This window comes from Aotus nancymaae, unplaced genomic scaffold (assembly GCF_030222135.1).
Source record: "Aotus nancymaae isolate 86718 unplaced genomic scaffold, 86718_ANA_hifiasm-v0.15.2.pri h1tg000049l, whole genome shotgun sequence".
In the NCBI taxonomy this organism is placed as follows: domain Eukaryota; kingdom Metazoa; phylum Chordata; class Mammalia; order Primates; family Aotidae; genus Aotus; species Aotus nancymaae.
In genome coordinates, this window is record NW_026988463.1 from 18209526 (window position 1) to 18232705 (window position 23180).

General features: G+C 47.0%; 1 protein-coding gene across 6 annotated transcripts in view; it reads left to right on the plus strand.

Moving 5' to 3' along the window:
- SYT17 (synaptotagmin 17) overlaps window positions 1-23180 on the plus strand; it is a 91074-nt gene that overhangs the window by 17571 nt on the left and 50323 nt on the right. For all 6 annotated transcript variants that reach the window (XM_012464655.3, XM_012464657.3, XM_012464659.3 and 3 more), the window contains 2 exons: window positions 1023-1171; window positions 4184-4803. In XM_012464655.3, coding sequence (XP_012320078.1) covers window positions 1023-1171; window positions 4184-4803 — 769 coding nt within the window. The remainder of the gene's footprint in view (window positions 1-1022; window positions 1172-4183; window positions 4804-23180) is intronic.

Genomic DNA, 23180 nt, shown 5'->3' on the forward strand with positions numbered 1-23180 from the left:
CTGCAGCGGAACTCATAACTGCCTTTTTTCCCCAGGTGCTCTGTCCCAGGAAGGTAGGGTTTTATTTATAAGTTTCTGTCATGCTGCTGCCTTTTATGAGGGCTGCCCTGCCCAGCGAGGAGGCAGCCTAGTCACAGTCTGCCAGCAGAGGCGTTGCTGAGCTGCTGTGGGCTCCACCCAGCTGCCATGTGAACTTCCCTGCAGTCCTGTTTATATGGGTGTAGTTAGAACTGCCTCGGCAATGGCGGCCTGCCTCTGTAATGGCGAACTCTGTCTGTAGTGGCGGGCTGCCTTGGCAATGGTGGACTACCTCGGTAGTGGTGGACTACTTTGGTAAACGCTCCTCCCCCACAGAGCTGGACCATCCCCAGTTCAGCTGTGCTTGCTGTGAAACTCTCAATCCAGAGCGTTTCAGATTGCTGGTGTTTGTGGGGGTGGGACCAGCTGTGCCTGATCACCTGGCTCCCTGCCTCAGACCCCTTTTTTTTTTCAGTTAAATGGATGACTCTGTCTCCCAGGTATTCCAGTCACCAGTTGAAATGGCACCCAGATTTGTGTGAGTTCTTGTGCAGAGACCTGCTACTCTAGCTGAAACAGCCACACTGGGGGCTCATGGGGCTTTTCCGCCCAGGAATCTCCTGGCCTGGCTCCGTGTTTCAGCTCCCTTCTTATCAGTTGAATGGCGACTCTGTCTCCCAGGTGCTCCAGTCGCCAGCTGAAAGGGCGCCCCGACCCATGTGAGTTTTTTATGTGGAGACCTGTGTGCCTGCCAAAACAGCTATGCTGGAGACCCGTGGTGCTCCTCCACTGGGGAATCTCCTGGTCTGTGGGCAATAAAAATCTCTCTGGAAATGCGGCGTCCATTCACCCTCCATGCTCTCGCTGGAATCTGCAATCCAGAGCTGCTCCTACTCGGCCATCTTGGATCCCCCTTCTCATCGTGGGTCTTAACCCTCAAGGGATGTAGATGTCAGTCCCCGGGAATTCCTGGACAGCCATTGAGACCTATTCCTTTCCTATAGGATGGCCAGCCGGAGCAGTGACAAGGATGGTGACTCTGTCCACACGGCCAGCGAAGTCCCACTGACCCCACGGACCAATTCCCCAGATGGAAGACGCTCGTCCTCAGACACATCCAAGTCCACATACAGCCTGACGCGGAGGATTTCGAGTAAGTATCTCTGCTGTGCCTGTCTGGGTACCCTGGCTGGCTTTCCCGGACACTCTCCCAAGGAGAGTGATATCATGAAGGGCAGGGTTGTTGCTAGAGGAGGGCGGCAGAGTGGGCTGACAGTCCCGGAGAAAGGGAGAGAGAGAGATAATGACAGTGTGACAGAGGAGGGCATCGCACCTGATTGCTGCTGAGTTTAATCAAAAGCAATCATTTTGATTGATTTTTGCTTTTATTAATTTTAGGTTTGATTGAAATGACTGAATTGATTAACATTGTCAGTGTATATCATTTCAGATTCTGAAAGATGAGTGTGGTTATATTATATAGGAGGGCTTGTCAATTCTGGTGACTTCGGGGGCCAGGTGGGTTGCATCAGTGGCCGAGTGCAGAGGTTGAATAGAGATAAACATTGCCTGAGTGCAGTGATGAATGGCAGCTGCTGCTCTGTCTGGAGAGTTACTAGGGTAGGGCGGGGACTTTGGCCGATTGAAAAGCTAATGTCCCATTGAAACGGTGGCGGGGTGGCTTTTACTCAGCTCTGGGCCAATGGTAGCTGTATGGGATAGGGCTCCTGGTATTGTCTAATTTTTTTTTAAAGAGATATTGGCAATCTGGGTTTGTTTTTTTTTTTTAATATGAAACATTCTAACTTTTAAGCCTAAATGAATTGTCTGTGTGGCTGTCAAAGTTGGCCATCCAATTTGTCCACTCTGTTGTGTGGCATATGTGTTTGACCAAATGGCATGATTTGGGTGAAGAGGAGAAAAGAGGATAAAGAGACTTTTTATCCCCAGAGACTCTTAATCCCCTTCTGCTTCACAAAAGTATCTCTGCTCTCTGTGAGCCGGTGTCTGAAATTCACGAAACAGAGGGAGAAGCTTAAAATGGGTGAAACAAATTCATTCAGGTAAAGATCATTGGTGTCGAATCTTCCCTGGGGGGAGAGGGAAAATAAAAAAGTAGGAAAAAAAAAAAGAGTTCAATGGCATGAAATAGTGAAAAACAGAGGGAGCACTGGACTTCTATTTAGGCCTCAGTTTTCCCATCTGTAAAATGAGAGGGCTGGTCTAGATCTGTGCTGTCTGGTATAACAATCACCAGCCACATGTAACTGGTGAGCACCTAAATGGTACAAGACTGAATGTTACTGATATTCTGTAAGTGCAAAATACATACTGGACTTTCAAGACAGTAAGAGAAACAAAAAAGAGGCCAGGTGCAGTGGCTCATGCCTGTAATCCCAGCACTTTGGAAGGCCGAGGCAGGAGGATCACCTGAGGTCAGGAGTTCAAGACCAGCCTGGCCAACATGGTGAAACCCCATCTCTACTAAAAATACAAAATTAGCCAGGCATGGTAGTGCATGCCTGTAATCCCAGCTGCTTGGGAGGCTGAGGCAGGAGAATTGCTTGAACCTGGGAGGCAGAGGTTGCAAAGAGCCGAGATCACGCCACTGCACTCCAGCCTGGGCAACAAAAGTGAAACCCTGTCTCAAAAAAAAAAAGAGCGAATTTAAAATATCTCACTAAAATATTTTTATGTTGATTCCATGTTGAAATGATTTTATATTGGATATAATGAGTTAAATAAAATATTAAAATTAATTTTGCAGGCTGGGCATGGTGACTCACGCCTGTAATCCCAGCACTTTGGGAGGGTGAGGCAGGTGGATCACTTGAGGCCAGGAGTTCAAGACCATCCTGGCCAACATGATGAAACCCTGTCTCTACTAAAAATACAAAAATTAGCCGGGTATGGTGGTACAACCTGTAGTCCCAGCTGCTCGGGAGGCTGAGGCATGAGAATCACTTGCACCTGGAAGGTGGAGGTTGCAGTGAGCCGAAATCACGCCACTGCACCTTTGCCTGAGCGACAGAGCAAGACTCTGTCTCAAAATAAATAAAATAAAATTAATTTTTCCCTTTTTTTTTTTGTATGTTTTAAAAGCCGTGGCTGCCAGAACATTTTAAGTTACACGTACAGCTTACATTTCTGGCTTGCATTATCTTTCTGTGGACAGTGTGGGTCTAGATGATTTCTAAGTCTCATGCCCAGCTCTGAACACAGGTGATTTCCATTTAGCACACATCTATCAGAGTACCTCCCATGCCTCAGGCAAATGTCTCAGAAAGACAGCTATGTGGGCAATTAGCAAGAAAGCCACAGGCTCATTGCTAGAAGAGAGGGATGTGCAGATGTTAGAATGATAAACTTGGGATCAATGGACTTTGCTGGTTCATGGAAGGGAGAGAGGCTGCCTGTAAGCGATGAGGTTTGAATATGAACCTTGAAGTATAATCGTTCCCATTTATTGGTCTGCACCTACGAGCACATCCTGCACCATGCCCTTTCCATGCCCCGGCTCAGTGGATCTTCACCACATTCTTTGAGGTGGGTGCTATTATTGAGTCTGTTTTACTGATGGGAAAATGGAGTCCCAGAGAGTTAAAATAAGATGCCTGGAGTCACATGGCTCACCGATAATGAGTACATGAGTAGTGACGGGTAGTGAGTAAGTGGTTGAGTTGGAATTTCACCCAGACACTCTGGTCCCAGAGCTCCGTCTCTGAAAGTGGAGCATCATAGGATAATGGTTACAGCCAGACTCGGGCCAGCAAGGCCAGCCTGATCGCTGGCTCCTCCACTTGCAAGTGTGTGACCTTCGGAAAATTACTTAAAGCTTCTGTTTCCTCATCTAAAAAGTGGGGATAATGGTAATTATCTAAGAATTCAAGGGGATATGGAGATTATGTTTGTACATATGAAGTGATGTAATGTACGCAGTCCATTAGAGCAGTGCCTGGCACCTGGCTGCTGTGATAATGGCAGTGGTGACAATAGTGCCACCATACTGTCTGCCACAGAATCAGTGAGTATTTTAGAGTGTGGAGAAAGGTGGCAAAGATTATTTTGAAGCAGAGCAAACAATGCAAGAATCTGCTCACCTGTAAAGTGGCCCAGGTCGGCCCCGTACATGGCGGTCTTCACTGTTATTTCTGGTGGCTCTCAGGTCTTGAGTCAAGACGTCCCAGCTCTCCACTCATCGATATTAAACCCATCGAGTTTGGCGTTCTCAGCTCCAAGAAGGAGCCCATCCAGCCTTCGGTGCTCAGACGGACCTATACCCCTGATGACTATTTCAGGAAGTTCGAACCCCACCTGTACTCCCTTGACTCCAACAGCGATGACGTGGACTCTCTGACTGATGAGGAGATCCTGACCAAGTACCAGCTGGGCATGCTGCATTTCAGCACCCAGTACGACCTTCTGCACAACCACCTCACCGTGCGCGTGATCGAGGCCAGGGACCTGCCACCTCCCATCTCCCATGACGGCTCTCGCCAGGACATGGCGCACTCCAACCCCTACGTCAAGATATGTCTCCTGCCAGACCAGAAGAACTCGAAGCAGACTGGGGTCAAACGCAAGACCCAGAAGCCTGTGTTTGAGGAGCGCTACACCTTCGATATCCCCTTCCTGGAAGCCCAGAGGAGGACCCTGCTTCTGACTGTGGTGGATTTTGATAAGTTCTCCCGCCACTGTGTCATTGGGAAAGTTTCCGTGCCTTTGTGTGAAGTTGACCTGGTCAAGGGCGGGCACTGGTGGAAGGCGCTGATTCCCAGTTCTCAGGTAAGGGGTGGGTTTGTGGTGTCTCCTCCTGGGAGCTTTTAAAAAAAGTGATTATTTTTACTTTACTGTTTAAAAGGGTTTTGTTGGATTTTTAAAACTGTTTATCTTTTTATTTTTACTTTTTCGAGACGGAGTCTTGCTCTGTCACCAGGCTGGATTGCAGTGGTGCGATCTCGGTTCACTGCAACCTGCGCCCCCTGGGTTCAAGCGATTCTCCTGCCTCAGCCTCCTGAGTAGCTGGAACTACAGACACATGCCACCACGCCAAGCTAATTTTTGTATTTTTAGTAGAGACGGGGTTTCACCATGTTGGCCAGGATGGTCTCGATCTCCTGACCTCCTGATCTGCCCACCTCAGCCTCCCAAAGTGCTGGGATTACAGGCGTGAGCCACTGTGCCTGGCCAAACTTTTTGTTTTGAAATAATTTTTGACTCACAAGAGGTTGCAAAAATAACAGAGACTTCCTGTGTCCTCTGGATTCAGCATCCCACAGTGATAATGTCTCACAGAACCAGGAAATAGACATTGGTAACTAACCTAGAGCTTATTTAGATGTCACTAGTTTTTACGTGCATCACTTGTGTCATTCTGTGAAAAGTTATCAGATATATAGATTCATGTAACCACCATCACTCTGGAAGCCTCTTTAAAATCATTGATGCTGAGTTATTTAATAAGGAGAATGATTGCGCAGGGTATAAAGCTATCAATCATTTTGACTTTCAGAAATTGATTTTGAGGGAAAAAAGTGAAGGCTGGAAAACAGGATGATGCATGGATGTTTTTCAAGCCAACTGTTAGACTGGCTTCCTTCCCCCTGTCCGGCCCAGGGAAATATGGTTGGCTGCTCAGGAAGACACCCACGGACCAGGCTGTGTCTCCGGTCTGCTGTTGGGCATCCCTGCATCTTAGAGAGTAACTGTCTACCCACTGTGGGTAGAAGGACATGGGGAGCCCAAGGAAAGGAAAAGACCTAGCCATGCAGAGGCCTATCTAGCCCCTCTCCACTGGGGACCACAGTCCTGTGGCTGCAGGCAGGATTAATTTCTACCAAACACACTGAGGTGCTTCTCAAAGCTGTGCTTTGAAGGCTGGGTGCAGTCACTCACGCTTGTAATCTCAGCACTTTGGGAGGCCGAAGTGGGCAGATCATGAGGTTGGGAGTTCAAGACTAGCCTGGCCAACATGGTGAAAGCCCGTCTCTACTAAAAATACATAAATTAGCCGGGCGTGGAGGCGGGTACTTGTAATCCCAGCTACTTGGGAGGCTGAGGCAGGAGAATTGCTTGAACCTGGGAGACGGAGGTTGCAGTGAGTCAAGACTGCATCATTGTACTCCAGCCTGGGCAACAGAGTGTGACTCTGTCTCAAAAAAAAAAAGCTGTGCCCTGCTGGCCAGGGATTTGATAACCTAGTATCACATTTGGGGATGCTTGTTTTAGTTATTTTTCATTTTAAAAATGATTTAAATTTTTTAATTTTGTAGATTTAGGGATACAAGTGCAGTTTTCCATGGATGTGTTGCGTGGTGGTGAAGTCTGGGCTTTTGGTATAATCACCCATATTGCACAGATTATACCCATTAGGTAATTTCTTGGGGTGCAGGTTTTAAACATTAGGACAAGAGGGACTGTTTCACTGTCAGTATGTGTGTGGGGTGTGTGTGTGTGTGTGTGTGTGGGGTGTGTGTGTGTGTGTGTGTGTGTGTGTGCATATCTTCAAAGATAGGAGATTTATTCCTTTCTTAATTTGGATTTTCCAGGAGGGAGACCCTCAGACACAGGAAGTCATTTGTGAGGGAGGTGACATCAGTAAGAAACACCAGGAGGGAGTGAGGAAGTCACATAAAGATATGTTTATTCAACTGACTGGCCACCTCTGGGGGTAGCTGGACCTTAAGCCTGCTGGGGAAGCTGGGAGCCCGTGCAAAGCACATGCTACAGGGTTCAGGGAGGGAGCTGGGGTATTATACACTAACTCCTTCCAGCCATTGGATGAGGACAGTGGGAGGCAAGGAGGTTAATGCCCTGGCACTCTGGCTTGCTGTGGTGGCAGGTGAAGCCACCTGTGACATCCACAGATGCAGAGTACCACAGGAGCTGGCAGCTGGATGCCAGGCTGTGAGCAGTGACGTGGGGAGGGCAAGGACATAGAGGGGCAGGGTGTTAGCAGTGTCAGCCGGGATCCTAACCAGCACTGTGCCATTCCTCTTGGCTGATCTTCCTTCCCATCACATAGTCAGAATCCACGGGTGCTTCCTGGGTGTCTTCCTTGATACTTGGTGTCACTGGGGTTTCAAAGATTTGCTCCGTCTCACCCAGCTAGAAACTTACAGTTTAATGAGGGAGACCCACTAGACTTAACAAATTCTATCTTGCCAAACTTCATTCTTAACTTCAGTGGATGTTGGAAACAGATGCTTGGTGCCACAAAGAAAAAAATCAGCACTGAGAGAAAGGATCTGTCAGCAAGCAATTTTCACTTCCTGGACTGCAGGAAGGGTACTCTTGCTAGCCATCTTGCCATGAGAGTACAATGAACAAAGGAAAAGCAGACATATTTATCCCTTATGCATTTGGGGGTCATCTTTACTGCTGTGTCTGATCTCTTGGCTGGAGCCAGACCTCACAATCTAAACTAAAAGCCGATTGACTAACAACTTAAAACATTTTTAAACAGGCAAGGGGCATAGGCTGCAAGCTGAGACATGCCTGTGGGCACGTCCAGCACAGCTATTTTGGTTAAAGTACAAGGACGTAGAATATACTACGTGCCTGTAAGCATGACATGTTTATCAGCTACATAGGATAGGGCTTAACAAAGAGTTATTCGCACACTTATGATTTATTCTTTAACAAGAAAGGAAACTTTATAGAGGAACTTTTCTACTTCCCACCGTGGAAGACTTGGAGATACAGAGAATCTGGATGTCTGCACACCTCACCTCCTTTAAGTGGAGGCTTGGGTGTCACCTTTGCAGCTAAGTCCTCCTGCCATATCACTGCAGTTTGGCGTCCTCCCTTCTTCCCTCCTTTCCTCCTTCCCTCCTCCCTCTGTTTCCTTCTCCCTCCTTCCCTCCCTTCCTCCCTCTCGTTCCTCTTCTTTTCCTCCCTCCCACCTTCCTCCCTCCCTTCCTGTTTTTCTTTCCTCCCTCCCTGTTAGATTGACTTCCTTCCCCATGTCCAGGCCAGGGAAATGTGATTAGCTGCTTGGGAAGCCACCCAAGGACTAGTCTCCAGTCGGCTGTTGGGCATTCCTGCATATTAGAGGACAACTGTCCACCCACTGTGGGTAGAAGGACGTGGGGAGCCCAAGGAAAGGAAAAGACCCAGCCACTCCTTCCAACTTCGCTCTTCATTCCCTCCCTCCCTTCCTTCCTTGCTTCCTTCCTCTCTCTCTTTCTTTCTTTCTCCCTCTCTCCCTCCTCTTCCCTTCCTTTTCTGCCTGTCCTGTGGGATGGCTGGTGTAGGAACAGCTACGGAAGATGGAGAAACAGGGGAGGGGGCTTTGGCCACCATGAGGTCAATAAGCGTTGCCTTCCAGGCCAGGTGCTGTGGCTCACGCCTGTAATCCCAGCACTTCAGGAGGCTGAGGCAGGAGAACCAAGTGTTACCTTTGTAGCTAAGACCTCCTGCCATGTCATTGGAGTTTTAAAGAATTGCTTGAGTCCAGGAGTTCGAGACCAGCCTGGGCAACACGGTGAGACCTCATCTCTACAAAAAATAATTTAAAAATTAGCCAAGCATGGTGGTGCATACCTGTAATCCCAGCTACTTGGGAGGTTGAGGCAGGAGGGTCTCTTGAGGCCAGAGTTCGAGGCTGTAGTGAGCTGTGGTTGAGCCACTGTGCTCACTCCAGCTCACTCCAGCCTGGGTGACAGAGCGAGACCTTGTCTCTTTAAAAAAAAAAGTTACCTTTCCATTGGGAGCCATTTGGTGACATACAGAGAAAATGGCTTTGGGTCCAATCTGCAACCTTCCCCCCACTGCCTAGCTGTTGCTGGACCCCTCTGCTCCCTCAGCTCACCTTGCAGTGATGAGGTGAGGAGTGGACCAGATAACCCTGTTGAAGGGCCTTGCGGGTGGCAAGCTCTCCACAGTGGCAGCCCCAGTTGTCAGGAGCGGACGTCTTCCATTGTGAACCGATTCAGAGTGAGCCTGTGACGCATCGCCTTCCAGTACACTAAGCAGTAATCACACCTGGTGAATATCTAATTGGGCAGACAAGAGGCCGGGAGTGTTTCCCATCACTCCTGATGCGGAGCCTTCTTGCAGTAGAGGAGCTGGCCGTCTCCTGAGCTGAGCTAATCTCAGGGCTGCCATCTCCCTTACATCTGAAGAGGGACAGCAGGGCCTGTTTCATGTCACTGCTGGAGCAGGTTTCTCCCAGACGAGGGCTGACTCGTCACCCTTGATAGAGCTGCAGGCGGTGCCTTAGTTCCGTGGGGACCTTTGGGTGTCTCTGTGAATTGAAACTATTCCTGTGCATAGGGCTGAGTGCAATGGCTCACACCTGTAATCCCAGCACTTTGAGAGGCTGAGGTGGGAGGATGGCTTGAGCCCAGGAGTTCGAGACCAGCCTGGGCAACATAGTAACATCCTATTTCTACAAAACATAAAAAAAAAAATTAGCCAGGCATGGTAGCACGTGCCTGTAGTCCCATCTGCTCGGGAGGCTGTGGCAGGAGGACTGCTTGAGCCCAGGAGTTTGAGGCTGCAATGAGCTATGATTGTACCAGTGCACTCCAGCCTGGGCAACAGAGTAAGACCTTGTCTCTAAAAAAATAAAATAACAAAGTGTGTATAAAGTTGAACTATTTCAGGCAGGTCAGCTGCTCTAATTGCTCATCTGATTTACACTCTGGTCTGTCACACTGGGGCTTCCAGCCTTGCTGGTGCTGTTGTCAGCCCGGTAGTGGCTGTAAATGCCTTTCACTGTGAGTTTGACTCTTAAATCCTGGCTGTAAACGCCTTCTCTCATTCCTGATGATGATGAATGTTTTCTTAGTACTATTCTAAATAGTTTTTTGAAGTGTCATCTGGACCCTTAAGATATTTGTTTTTGGCCGGGCGCGGTGGCTCATGCCTGTAATCCCAGCACTTTGGGAGGTCGAGGTGGGCAGATCACAAGGTCATGAGTTCAAGACCAGACTGGCCAACATGATAAAACCCTGTCTCTACTAAAAAATACAAAAATTAGCTGGGCGTGGTGGCTCATGCCTATAATCCTAGCTACTTGGGAGGCTGAGATAGGAGAATTGCTTGAACTGGGACCTAGGAGGTGGAGGTTGCAGTGAGCTGAGATTGTGCCACTGCACTCCAGCCTGGGCTACAGAGCGAGACTCCATCTAAAAAAAAAAAAAGATATTTGTTTTCCTTCTCTTCACTCCTCTTTATTATTCTTTGTTTTTTCTTCTCTGATCTGCTCATTTCTTCATTCTGTTTTCCTTGAGGTCCTATTACATACCTGGCATTTCTAGTCGGATTAATAACAATAAATACCATACAATTCCTAGCAGCAGGAACTTCCATTCTGGTGGGAAAGACAGTTTGGTAAACAGCAAGCCATAGTGCAGTATGCTGCATGTGGTAATAAATGTGCAATCCGGACTCATTTTGATTTTTTATAATTATTTTTTTAGAAACAGGGTCTTGCTCTGTCGCCCAGGCTGGAATGTAGTGGTGCAATCACAGCCCACTGCAGCCCCAAACTCCTGGGCTCAAGAGATCCTCCCACCTCAGCCTCCTGAGTAGCTAGGACTACAGTTGTATGCCGCTGCACCTGGTTAATTTTTAAAAAAATATATTTCGCAGAGACGGGGGTTTCACTATGTTGCCTAACCTGGTCTCCAACTGCTGGCCTCAAGCAATCCTCCCACCTTGACCTTCTAAAGTTAGCTGAGATTAAAGGCATGAGCTACTGCACCCTGCCAAGACTCATTTTAAAGAATGATCAAAACTGGCCTTGAAAATTGGCACCATATCGAAGACTGAGGTACCATCTCTCAGTAATTCCAACACAGTAGGTCTCGTACCATTGGAGTGGATCAAGATGTTACTTGCTCACGTTTGTGGAGCAAATGTATTTTAGGCAGAGGTTTTAAATAATGAAATCCACTAGGGAGGTCATGCTGTATGGGTATTTCTCTTTGAACATCAGACTCATACTTGGTGAGGCAAGAAGCTCACACAAAGAAAGGCACTGGAGACTCTGACTGAGGGAGGAATGTGTTCCTGTTGCCCAGCTCGTGCCTACTCTGGAATTTGTGCTGGCTCTCTTACACGCTGCCAACAATCATATGAAAAAACTCATCACTGATCATTAGAGAAATGCAAATCAACACCACAATGAGATACCATCTCACAACAGTCAGAATGACTGCTATTAAAAAGTCAAAAATAACAAATGCTGGTGAGGTTGTGGAGAAAAAGGAACGCTTACATACTGTTGGTGGGAGTGCAAATTAGTTCAGCTATTGTGGAAGACAGTTTGGCAATTTCTCAAAGATCTAAAGACAGAAATACCTTTCGACCCAGCAATCCCATTACTGGGCATATACCCAAAGGAATATAAATTGTTCTGTTATAAAGACACACGCACAGGTACATTCATTGCAGCACTATTCATGACAGGAGAGGCATGGAATCAACCTAAATGTCCATCAGTGATAGTCTAAAGAAAATGTGGTGCATATATACCATGGAATACTATGCAGCCACGAAAAAGAACAAGATTATGTCCTTTGCAAGAACATGGATGAAGCTGGAGGCCATTATCCTCAGCAAACTAACACAGGAACAGAAAACCAAATAGTGAATGTTCTCACTTATAAGTGGGAGCTAAATGCTGAGAACACATGGGCACAGAGAGGGGAACACACACACTGGGGCCTTTCAGAGGGTAGAGGGGGAGAAGGGGAGAGGGTTGGAAAAAACAACTAGTGGGTACTAGGCTTAATACCTGGGTGATAAAATAATCTGTACAACAAACCCCCATGACACAAGTTTATCTATGTAACAAACCTGCAGTTGTACTCCTGAACTTAAAAGTTAAAAAAAAATTAAGTTCTGCCAAAAAAAAAAAAAGAGAGAGAGAGAAAGAGAAACCAAGCTGGTTGTCTTTGGCTGGGTTCCCTAGAAGCAGAGCCGGAGATGGAGATTTGGATGTAGATGTGTTGCCAGGGCTGCCATAACAGAGCACTACAAATTGAGTGTCTCAGAGGCCTGGAGGCAAGGAGTCCTGGGTCAAGGCATTAGCAGGGCCAAGTTCTCTCTGAAACCTGGACGGGAAGCCTTCCTTGCCCCTTCCTCACTTCTGATGGTTGCAGGCAGTCCTCGGAGTTCCCTGGCTGGAGCTGGGTCACTCTAATCTCTGCCCCACCATTACATGACGATCTTTGCCCTGTATGTGTGTCTATGTCTCTTCTCTTCTTATAAGGACACCAGTCACATTGAATTGGGACCCACCTACCGAGACCAGCTCGGCCATAGAGACCCCCACCCAGGTGATGCTGAAGGAACTAAGAGTCAGACACCCAGATAGAACAGCAAAGTGGGCTCTCCAGGGGGCCAACGGCCTTCCGAGCTGAGAGCCTCAGCGGGCTGACAGCATTCTGGGCTGAAGGCCCCGGGTAGACACTGACCCCTGTATTAAGTCTCTCTGAACAGGTGATCATTATTAACAAACAGGTGTTCGGTATTTTCCCATAACACAAAATATGCCAAGTAGGCAGCTGGTGCCTGCTAACCATGGATCACAGACAAACCAAAAAGTATTCTCCACGAGGGAGCCACGGAGGCAGGGTCAGATAGCTTAAAGAACTGTTTTAACCGGTGTATGGTATTGATACATTGTCCTGCCACTTTGGAATGCCCCAGGTAGTTTTCTACTTGTGGGGGGTGGGGGAGCAGCTAGGTTTTCCTTGCCATCGTTCTTCCTAGCAAACAATATATTCTATCATACATTCAGCATTTCTTAATATTCATACACTTAGCATTTCTCAATAACTTAACATTTCTCAGCACCCACCCTCTTCCAGTGTGACGTCATCTTAATTTAAGTAACTATGTCTGCAATGACCTGATTTCCAAATAAGGTCCCATTCTGAGATACTAGCGGTCAGGGTTAGGACGGCAACTTTTTTTTTTTTTTTTTTTTTTTTGTGAGACAGGGTCTTGTTCTGTCACCCAGGCTGGAATGCAATGGTGTAATCATAGCTCAATGCAGCCTTGAACTCCTGGGCTTAAGCCATCCTCTTACCTCAGCCTTTCATGGCTGGGACCATGTGATACTACTGCAAGTGTACACCAACACGCCCAGATAATTTTTTATTTTTTTGTAGAGGTAGAGTCTCATTATTTTACCCAGGTTGGTCTCAAACCACTGGGTTCAAGAGATCCTCCTGCCTTGACTCCTCAAAGTGCTGGGATTACAGACGTGAGTCAGTACAGCTGGCCTGATTGCTGATTTTCATTAGAGGCTAACATCTGCTTTCACCAATTGGTTGGTTGATTAGTGGAATGGGGAGGAAAGGAGGCAGTTGTGTAATGGTATATAAGACAAAACTATTTCATTTCTTCTTTTCAGCCTATTCTAATGGTGTATGGGGTTGGGCTCTTAGGGTCTAGTTATACTTTCTCCTTGGAAAACCCATATGGAAGATGAATGGTGGCTTGTGGGGCCAGCATATAGGCACCGCCTGGTTCCAGGCAGAACATCCCATCTGTCTCGCAATGTCCCATCTGACTGCATCTCTGATCTTGGCATTCAGGAAATGGCAATTAGTGGGGGTCTCAATGTTAAGGTTGGTTGGAAGATGATGGAAATAAGACCATAGAGTGAGTGGGATGAGAGGATTGACATAGACAGAAAATTACACTGGCCATTTAGAGAAATTCTGCTTACCTGAATGGATTGAAAGCCATTGAAATCTGTGTAGGATCAAGTCTTTAAAAAAATTATTAGCCAACATAGTGAAACCCTGTCTCTACTAAAAATACAAATATTAGCTGGGTGTGGTGGTGGACACCTGTAATCCCAGCTACTTGGGAGGCTGAGGCAGGAGAATCACTTGAACCTGGGAGGTGGAGGTTGTGGTGAGCTGAGATTGCACCGTTGCACTCTGACCTGGGCAACAAGAGCAAAACTTAAAAAAAAAAAATTATTAGTTTTAATTGTGGGAAAATGCACACAACATTAAATTTACCATCTTAGCCATTTTTGACTGTACAGTTCGGGGACATTAAGTACATTCACATTGTGTGACCATCATCACCATCCCCCTCTAGAACTCTTGCAAAACTGAAACCCTACACCCATTAATCAATAACTCCCCATCTCCCTCTCCCCCCAGCCCCTGGCAACCATCATTCTACTTTCTATGAATTTGACAGTTCTAGGTACCTCATGTAAGTAAAGTCATAGAGTATTTTTCTTGTGACTGGCTTGTTTCACTCAGGATAATGTCTTCAAGGTTAATCTGTGTCATAGCATGAGTTAGAATGTCCTTTTTTAAGGCTGAATAATATTCCTGTGTGTGTGTGTATGTGTGTGTGTCATATTTTATGTATTCATCCATTAATGGACACTTGGGTTTCTTCTACCATTTGGCTATTGTAAATAATACTGCTATGAACACAGGTGTGCAGATGGCTTTTTGACCAACAGTGTGTGTATTTTTTAAGCCATAAAAATATCTACAATGTAGGTAGTTCATTTTCTCTTGAGTTCATGTGGCTTGGGGAAGGAAGAGCAAGGGCAGTGCAGAGATTAGATGCTCCCTGGTCGTGCGGAAACTTTCTGAGCATTAGGAAGGATACACAGTTGTATCCATTAGGCGAGACTCATCCAGTATTCCTAAGGTTTGTGCATTTCACTGTAAATAAATTTAATCTAAAAAAAAAAAACCCACCAGGGTGGGTGTGATGGCGCACACCTGTAATCCCAGCACTTTGGGAGGCCAAGGTGGGCAGATCACAAGGTCAAGAGATCGAGACCATCCTGGCCAACATGGTGAAACCCCGTCTCTACTAAAAATACAAAAATTAGCCAGGCATGGTGGCATGTGCCTGTAGTCCCAGCTACTTGGGAGTCTGAGGCAGGAGAATCACTTGAACCCAGGAGGCAGAGGTTGCAGTGAGCTGAGATTGTGCCATTGCACTCCAGCCTGGGTGACAGAGTGAGACTCCATCTCAAACAACAACAACAACAACGAAACCCTACCGTGAACAAACACTGAACCCTGGTTAATGATACAGCTGTCGAAATGTGTAGGGGTGCCATGGTCTGAATGCTTCCTAAATTCGTATGTTGACATCCTAACCCCGAGGTGATGGCATTAAGAAGAGGTGGGCCTTTTAGTGGGTGATTAGGCCATGAGGGCAGAGCCATCATGAATGGGATTAGTGCCCTTGTAAAGAGACTCTAGAGAGTTGCCTTGTCCCTTTCTCCATGTGAGGCAAAACCAAAAGGTCCCATCTATGAGGAACGGCCCTCAGCAGACATGAAATCAGCTGGTGCCTTGATCTTGGACTTCCCAGCCCCCAGAAGGGTGAGAAATAAATTTCTGTTGTTTTCAGGCCACCCAGTTTATGGTATTTTTGTTGTAGCAGCCTGGATGGACTAAGACAATGGAGAAGTGTACTAATGTCAGCAACTTATTTTGAAATGCATTAAAAAAAGATAGAGTGATAGATGGATAGGAATGAAGCAAATAGAGCATATTTAAAAAATAATTATAGCATTGTTAATATAAGTAACTCTCCACTATAGAATCTAGGGGATGTATCTAGGAGTGTGCACTGTATGATTCTTTTTTTTTTTTTTTTTGAGATGGAGTCTCGCTCTGTCGCCCAGGCTGGAGTGCAGTGGTGTAATCTCAGCTCACTGCAACCTCCACCTCTCGGGTTCAAGCAATTCTCCTACCTCAGCTTCCAAAGTGGCTGGGACTACAGGCACGTGTTACCACACCTGCTAATATTTTGTGTTTTTAGTAGAGATGGGGTTTCACCATGTTAGCAGATGGTCTTGATCTCCTGACCTCATGATCTGCCACCTTGGCCTCCCAAAGTGCTGGGATTATAAGTGCAAGCCACCACACCCAACCACACTGTACAATTCTTTAAGTCTCTGTATATTTGAAAGTGTTGAGAATGTAAGCCACAGCCAGGCACACTGGCTCACATATGTAATTCCAGCATCATGGGAGGCTGAGGCAGGACGATCACTTGAGGCTAGGAGTTTGAGACCAGTCTGGCCAACATGGTGAAACCCCATCTCTACTGAAAATACAAAAATTAGCTGGGCATGGTGGTGCATGCCTGTAGTCCCAGCTACTCAGGAGGCTGAGGCAAGAGACTCACTTGAACCCGAGAGGCGGAGCCTGCAGTGAGCCGAGAACGCTCCACTGCACTCCAGTCTGGGTGGCAGAGTGAGACCCTGTCTCAATAAATAAATAAATAAATAAATATAGACCTGGGTATGGTGGCTCATGACTAAAATCCCAACACTATGTGAAGCCAAAGTGGGAGGATCACTTCAGGCCAGGAGTTCGAGACCAGCCTGGGCAACATAATGAGACCCTGTTTCTACAGGAAAAAGAATGTTCATAAGAAAATATTGGGGAGCAAAAGACAAGAAGTACAGATGCCAGTCAGGAAAAATTACTGTGGTCTCTTAGGTGACAGGTGGTGATGATCTGGGCTCCGTGTAAGGTGGCGGTGACAAAAGATGCAATTTGAAAGCAGTCTTAGATGCGCAGGAGCAGCCTTTCAGGAAACTGTAAACAAGGAATATCAAACAGTGCAGGGGCGGGGGTGGGGTGGGTTTCTACTACCCAGGTGGTTCTCTTACTTTAACAAGCATCAGAATCACCTGGGAGCTGTGACTGTGGAGGCTCCCAGACTTCAGCCTCCCTGATTCTGATTTCCCATGTCTTGGGTAAGAGGCCCGTGAACCTGCACTTGAGCCAATGGGTTGGGAGATTCTAATGCAGGCAAATGCTGGAGCTCAATCTGAGAAACTCTGGGTGGCTGGTGGAAGGTGGAAAGGGTTTAAGACTTGCATCTAAAACTTGGCTCTGCCACTTACGGGTTGGATGTTGAGATGATTTCGTGAGCTGGCGTGGCAAGGACTGTGCCCGGGCGGCTCGAGTGCCCAGTGTGCAGGGTACACCCAATACAAGTCTGCCATTAAGATGATATTTTATGGAGCCATTCTGGGAAGGAGTAGATTCAAGTTAAAGTGCTCTTAAGAATTCATGGAGAAGAGTTCTGAGCCCTGTCAGGGTGCAGTATCTTGTATTACGAAGCCAGATTGCCCACTGAAGAGGAATGTTTGATTTGGGCCTGGAAGAAGAAAATGTGTTTAGTCAAAAGTGGTATTTGCACACCCGAACGCTGGATATTTATGTTTCTGAACACGGCTTCAACCTGAGATTTGCTCTGTTTAAAGGAAAACCTTTTAGGTCTTTGATGTCTGGAATTCAGGCATTGTGGCTTAGGAAACAGAGTCTCTGTGTGTGGTCACTAAACAAGCTGTGTTTTCCAGTGTCTGCTGACACCTGGGAAAGTCGTCTGTCTTCCTAGATTGAGCTCCTCTAGAAACACACCTCAAGACAAAGATGGGAGTGCATGCATTTTCTTTAGGAAGTGATGCTGAGGAACACCGGAAGAGAAGGGAGAAAATGAGACCAGTAAAGGGTCTCACCACTATGGGCAACTAGAGCTTAATCCTACTGGGGAACTCAATGTAGTCTACCCTAGGGGCGAGGGAGCTGGGGTATTTATTCACCCATTCCCATCTGGCATGGGTTGCAGGCTGCTCCCAAGAGTCCTTAATTCCCTGAGCACCCACCTCCAGCTTGCCTTATGGACATAAGCAGGAAGGACTCCACTGGCCAGAGACTTAAGCAGAGATATAGGGCTGACAAAAGGCCATCAACGGAGTCTGTTCTGGTTGGGGCTAGGTGCTGCGGTGGGCACCTTTAGCACTGCTACACTTTCTCTTGCCACCCTCAGGGCTCAGAATGCAGCGTCTTCCATGCCTCTCCTTCTCCCTGCTTGCCGTCTCTCTTCATTTCCCCTTTCCTCTGATCAGGAAGGCGCAATGCAGATGAATAACGCTGGCTAAGCAGAAACCTGTAAAGAAAAAGATGTCGGCCGGGCGCGGTGGCTCAAGCCTATAATCCCAGCACTTTGGGAGGCTGAGGCGGGTGGATCACGAGGTCAAGAGATTGAGACCATCCTGATCAACAAGGTGAAACCCCGTCTCTACTAAAAATACAAAAATTAGCTAGGCATGGTGGCGCACGCCTGTAGTCCCAGCTACTCGGAAGGCTGAGGCAGGAGAATTGCTTGAACTCAGGAGGCGAAGGCTGCGGTGAGCCGAGATCATGCCATTGCACTCCAGCCTGGGTAACGAGCGAAACTCCGTCTCAAAAAAAAAACAAAGAAAAAGATGTTAGTCCCCCCTTCTTAGAGAGGCGCCCAGTCTTTGCAAATGATTGTCTTGGCAGCCATGTCTCTGTCTCGGCTGTTGGGGGAACAGAGGACAAGGAAAATCTATAGCTGTCTCTACTCAGCCAGTGCTCCCTCTCCCCTCATCCCTTCTACGTGTCGATACCGGGAGTGAGGAGGATTATGAATGCTGCGGAACCGCCTCTCTGCCTCTTATAAATCCCAGAGATGTTGCTGGCTCCTGGGTACTTCTCCTTGGTCCTTGCTTTGGGCCAGGGCAGCATGTTCTGGGGTCAGCAGGACACACCATCACTCAGCATCCTACAATACCGTATGGGGTATCAGCATAGACATCTGCATTTGTTGTTATTCATGTTGGTATCTTTATTTATTTATTTATTAGAGACAGGGTCTCACACTGTCACTGAGGCTGGAGTGCAGTGGTGCTTTCATGATCACTGCAGCCTCAAACTCCTGGGCTCAAGTGGTCTTCCCGCCTTAGCCTCCCAAGTAGCCGGGACCACAGGTGTGAATCACCACACCCAGCTTATTTTTAAATGATGTTTTTTGTAGTGACGGAGTCTTGCTATGTTGCCCAGCCTGGTCTTGAACTCTTGGCCTCAAGCAGTCCTCCTGCCTTAGCCTTCCAAAGTCCTGAGATGGCAGATGCGGGCCATCATGCCCAGCCAAATAAAAGCATTCTATTCTTGGTATATTTAGCACTTGGAAGGAACTCAGTACATGTCTTCTGAATTGAACAAACATTGCTGTATAAAGAACATGTGCGTTTGAATTCAACTGACCTGGTTAAAAGTTCCAGCTTTGGTCGGGCGCGGTGGCTCATGCCTGTAATCCCAGCACTTTGGGAGGCCAAGGAGGGTGGATCACGAGGTCGAGACATCGAGATCATCCTGGCCAACATGGTGAAACCTCGTCTCTACTAAAAATACAAAAATTAGCTGGGTGTGGTGGCACGGGCCTGTAGTCCCAGCTTCTCAGGAGGCTGAGGCAGGAGAATCGCTTAAACCTGGGAGGGGGAGGTTGCAGTGAGCCGAGATCACACCATTGCACTCCAGCCTGGGCGACAGAGCGAGACTCTGTCTCAAAAAAAAAAAAAGTTCCAGCTTCACCATTTCCCAGCTGTGTGAACTTGGGTCTATCCCCTAGGCTGTGAATTAGGGATAATAATTCTTACTGCATGGAGAACTGAGGGAGCATTGTGAGAATAGTGATGGTGGCAAGCTCTCACATAGCACTTGCTGTGTGCCAGCCATTCTGCTAAATGCTTTTGTTGTGTGAATCGTTATCATCATCCCATTTTATAGATGGAGAAACTGAGGGATGCATTAAGCAACACACATAAGCCACAGAACTGGGACTTGAACCCATATCATCCAACTGCCGAGGCTGTACCCTCAGCCACTCTACTCCACGGCACTGCCTCTTTCATTTATTTATTTATTTTAAATAAAATAAATACTTTAAAAAAACATACTCCCCTTTGTTTTAAAGAGATGGGGGTACCAGACATTGTGGCTCACACCTGTAACCCCTGCCCTTTGGGAGGCCGAGGCAGGTGGACCACCTGAGGTTAGGAGTTTGAGACCAGCCTGGCCAACATGGTGAAACCTTGTCTTTACTAAAAATACAAAAATTAGCCAGATGTGGTGGTGGATGCCTGTAATCCCAGCTACTCGGGAGGCTGATGCAGGAGAATCGCTTGAATCCGGGAGGCAGAGGTTGCAGTGAGCCAAGATTGTGCCACTGCACTCCAGCCTGGGCAAACAAGCGAGGCACTGCCTTATCCCTGTAATCCTAGCACTTTGGGAGGCCAAGGTGGGAGGATGGTGTGAGTCAGGAGTTCAAGACCAGCCCAGGGAAACAGAGTGAGATTCCCATGTCTATAAAAAATTAAAAAATTTTTTAATTGATAGAGTGATCGCATCCACAGTCACAGCTACTCAGGAGGCTGAGGTGGGAGGATCGCTTGAGCACAGGAGGTGGAGGTGGCAGTGAGCTATGATGGCAACACTGCACTCCAGCCTGGGTGACAGAGCAAGACCCTGTCTCAAAAAAAGACACCAAAACCAAAAAGACACAAAAAGAGATGGAATCATGCTATACATGTTGAATAAATGGTGATTGGGAACCCAGATGCCAGAAGGTCACAGTGAGGGACCCAAGGAGGGAAGATGCCAGGAAGAGGGGAGATGGAGGCACAATTGAGATTGAAACCACAAGGAACTGGCTTAGAACCTGATTTGTGTTTCAATTTATACTACTTTGGTCATAACCATGCCCCAGGCAGACAGTAGATAGATTTTTTTTTTTTTTTGGAGACAAGTCTCACTCTGTCACTCAGGCTGGAGTGCAGTGGCGTGATACCCAGGTTCAAGTGATTCTCCTGCGTCAGCCTCCTGAGCATCTGGGATTACAGGTGCCTGCTACCATGCCCGGCTAATTTTTGTATTTTTTTTTTTTGTAGCGGCAGGGTTTCACTATGTTGGCCAGGCTGGTCTTGAACTCCTGACTTCATAATCTACCTGCCTTGGTCTTCCAAAGTGCTGGGATTACAGGTGTAAGCTACCGTGCTCGGCCATTTTTTTTTTTTTTTCCCCTAAGACAGGGTCTTGCTCTGTTGCCCAGGCTGGAGTGTGATGGCGTGATCTTGGCTCACTGCAACCTCTGCCTCTCAGGTTCAAGTGATTCTCCTGCCTTGGCCTCCTGAGTAGCTGGGATTACAGGTGTGCACCACCACACCCAGCTAGTTTTTGTATTTTTAGTAGAGATGAAGTTTCACCATGTAGGCCAGGCTGGTCTCGAACTCCTGACCTTAACTGGTTCTCCTGCCTTGGCCTCCCAAAGGGCAGGGATTACAGGTGTGAGTCACCAGCACCCAGCTGAAGAATTTTTTTTAAAGACTTTATTTTTTAGGGTGGTCTTAGGTTCATAGGAAAATTGAGAGGAAGGAACAGAGGTTTCCCATATACTCCCTTCCCTCACACATATATAATCTCCTTTGTTATCAGCATCTCCCACCAGAATGGTGCATTTGTTACAACTGATAAACCTATTACCCCAAGTCCATAATTTACATTAGGATGGTCTTGGCGTTGTGCATTCTACGGGTTTGGACCTGTGTTTAATGACATGGGTCACCATTGTAATGTCATCCAGAATAGTTTCTCTGCAACATTTCTTTTAAGCGAAAATACTTGATAATCCGAGGTGCTCAGAGTTATGTGCTCATTGGACCCAGTACTTGGAAACTGCCTGGAGTTATAAACGCCCCCAGCCTGCCTTGTCAGCTGCCAAAAACAGCCTGGTAAACAGAGACACCTTACTGCATTTTGTATTTTGAGATCACTCACCACCTGGTACCTTACCAGCCGGGCTCTTGACAAGGCAAATGTCAGGTTTTTAAATGAGAAATCCCTCTTTAACTTGCCCTGAGCTGTGTAGTCAGCCTTGACCCTCTCGGTAGAGCCCTGGCCTTTGCGTGTATGTTAAAATTGTTTCCCGCTCAGGTTCTGATGAACAGCAGTGTTTTGGCAATGTTGTACAGCCAGAGTTGGGCCTAGGCCAGAGTCTTGCAAAGCAGCCATTAACTAGAAGTTTCTTTTCACATGGTCCTTCATGTTTTCTTTCTCCTTAAATAGAAATTGATTTTGCATTTTAGACATCAACATGCACTTTTTTGTTTGTTTTGTTTTGTTTTAAGAGACAGGGCCTCTAAAGAAAGAGGACAGGGTTTTTTGTTGTTTGTTTTTAGAGATAGGGTCTCACTGTTGCCCGGAATGAAGTGCAGTGGCACAGTCACAGTTCACTGAAGCTTCTACCTCCTTGACTCAAGCAATCCACCTGCCTCAGCCTCCTGGGTAGCTGGGACCACAGACATGAGCCATCATGCCTGGCTAATTTGCCCAGCCATGTTACTCAGGCTGCTCTTGAACTTCTAGCTCAAGCAGTCCACCTGCCTCAGCCTCCCAAAGTGCTGGGATTACAGGCATGAGCCACCGTGCCCAGGCTTAACATGCACTTTTGATTCCTAGTTATAAAATGAACTAGAAGAGGAACCAGGGATGATTTGGACAAGCTTCCCTATTATATAGACTAGAGAGCTATAGCACAGAGAGGCTGAGTGACTGGTTTAAAGTCACACAGCTTTCAGGCAGGAGGTCTTGCCGTACTGTACCAACATTCACTTCTTTACCTCACAAGGGAAGTGATCTCATGATGGCTAAAAGCATAGACCCTGGAGTCATATAGACTTGGCTTCAGGTCTTGGCTTTGCTATCCGCTAGAGGTGTAGGCTCAGGTGAGTTACTTATCATCTCTAAGCCTTAGTTTCTTATTTCCTTGTCTGTAAATAGGGATCGTGTGGTGTGCTGGCTCCCAGAGCCGACTGTTAAATTTTCAGGAATTTTGCAAGCTGGTTGACATTATCACATTGACAGCTAGTAACCAGCTATTGTGTATGAAATTGACCAGTGTCATAAGTTAGAACCATTTTCCCTGTACTAGAACTAAACATTTACCATCACAGCACTGATCACAGTAGTACTTACTTCAAAGGGTTATTGTGGGCAGTCAGACTTAGTCCTTATGAAGCACCAGAAACAGAGAGAGCCTGGCACGTGTTTATAGCGGTGCCATGTCGTGGTCAAGAGCACAGACCTCGTGTCCTTTAATTTTCAGGTCAGAGCCAGTCCAACCACTTCCAGCAGTGTGACTTTGGGTAATTACTCAATGTCATTGATGATAATCATTGCTAGGTCTCCCTGAGTACTTACCTTGGACCAAGTACTGCTCTAAGGGCTTTCATTTTCACCCAGGGGCCATTATTCCCATTTTACAGTTAAAGAAACTCAGGCACAGAAAGTTTGAGTAACTTACCCAAGGTCATGAAGTTAGTGAATGGA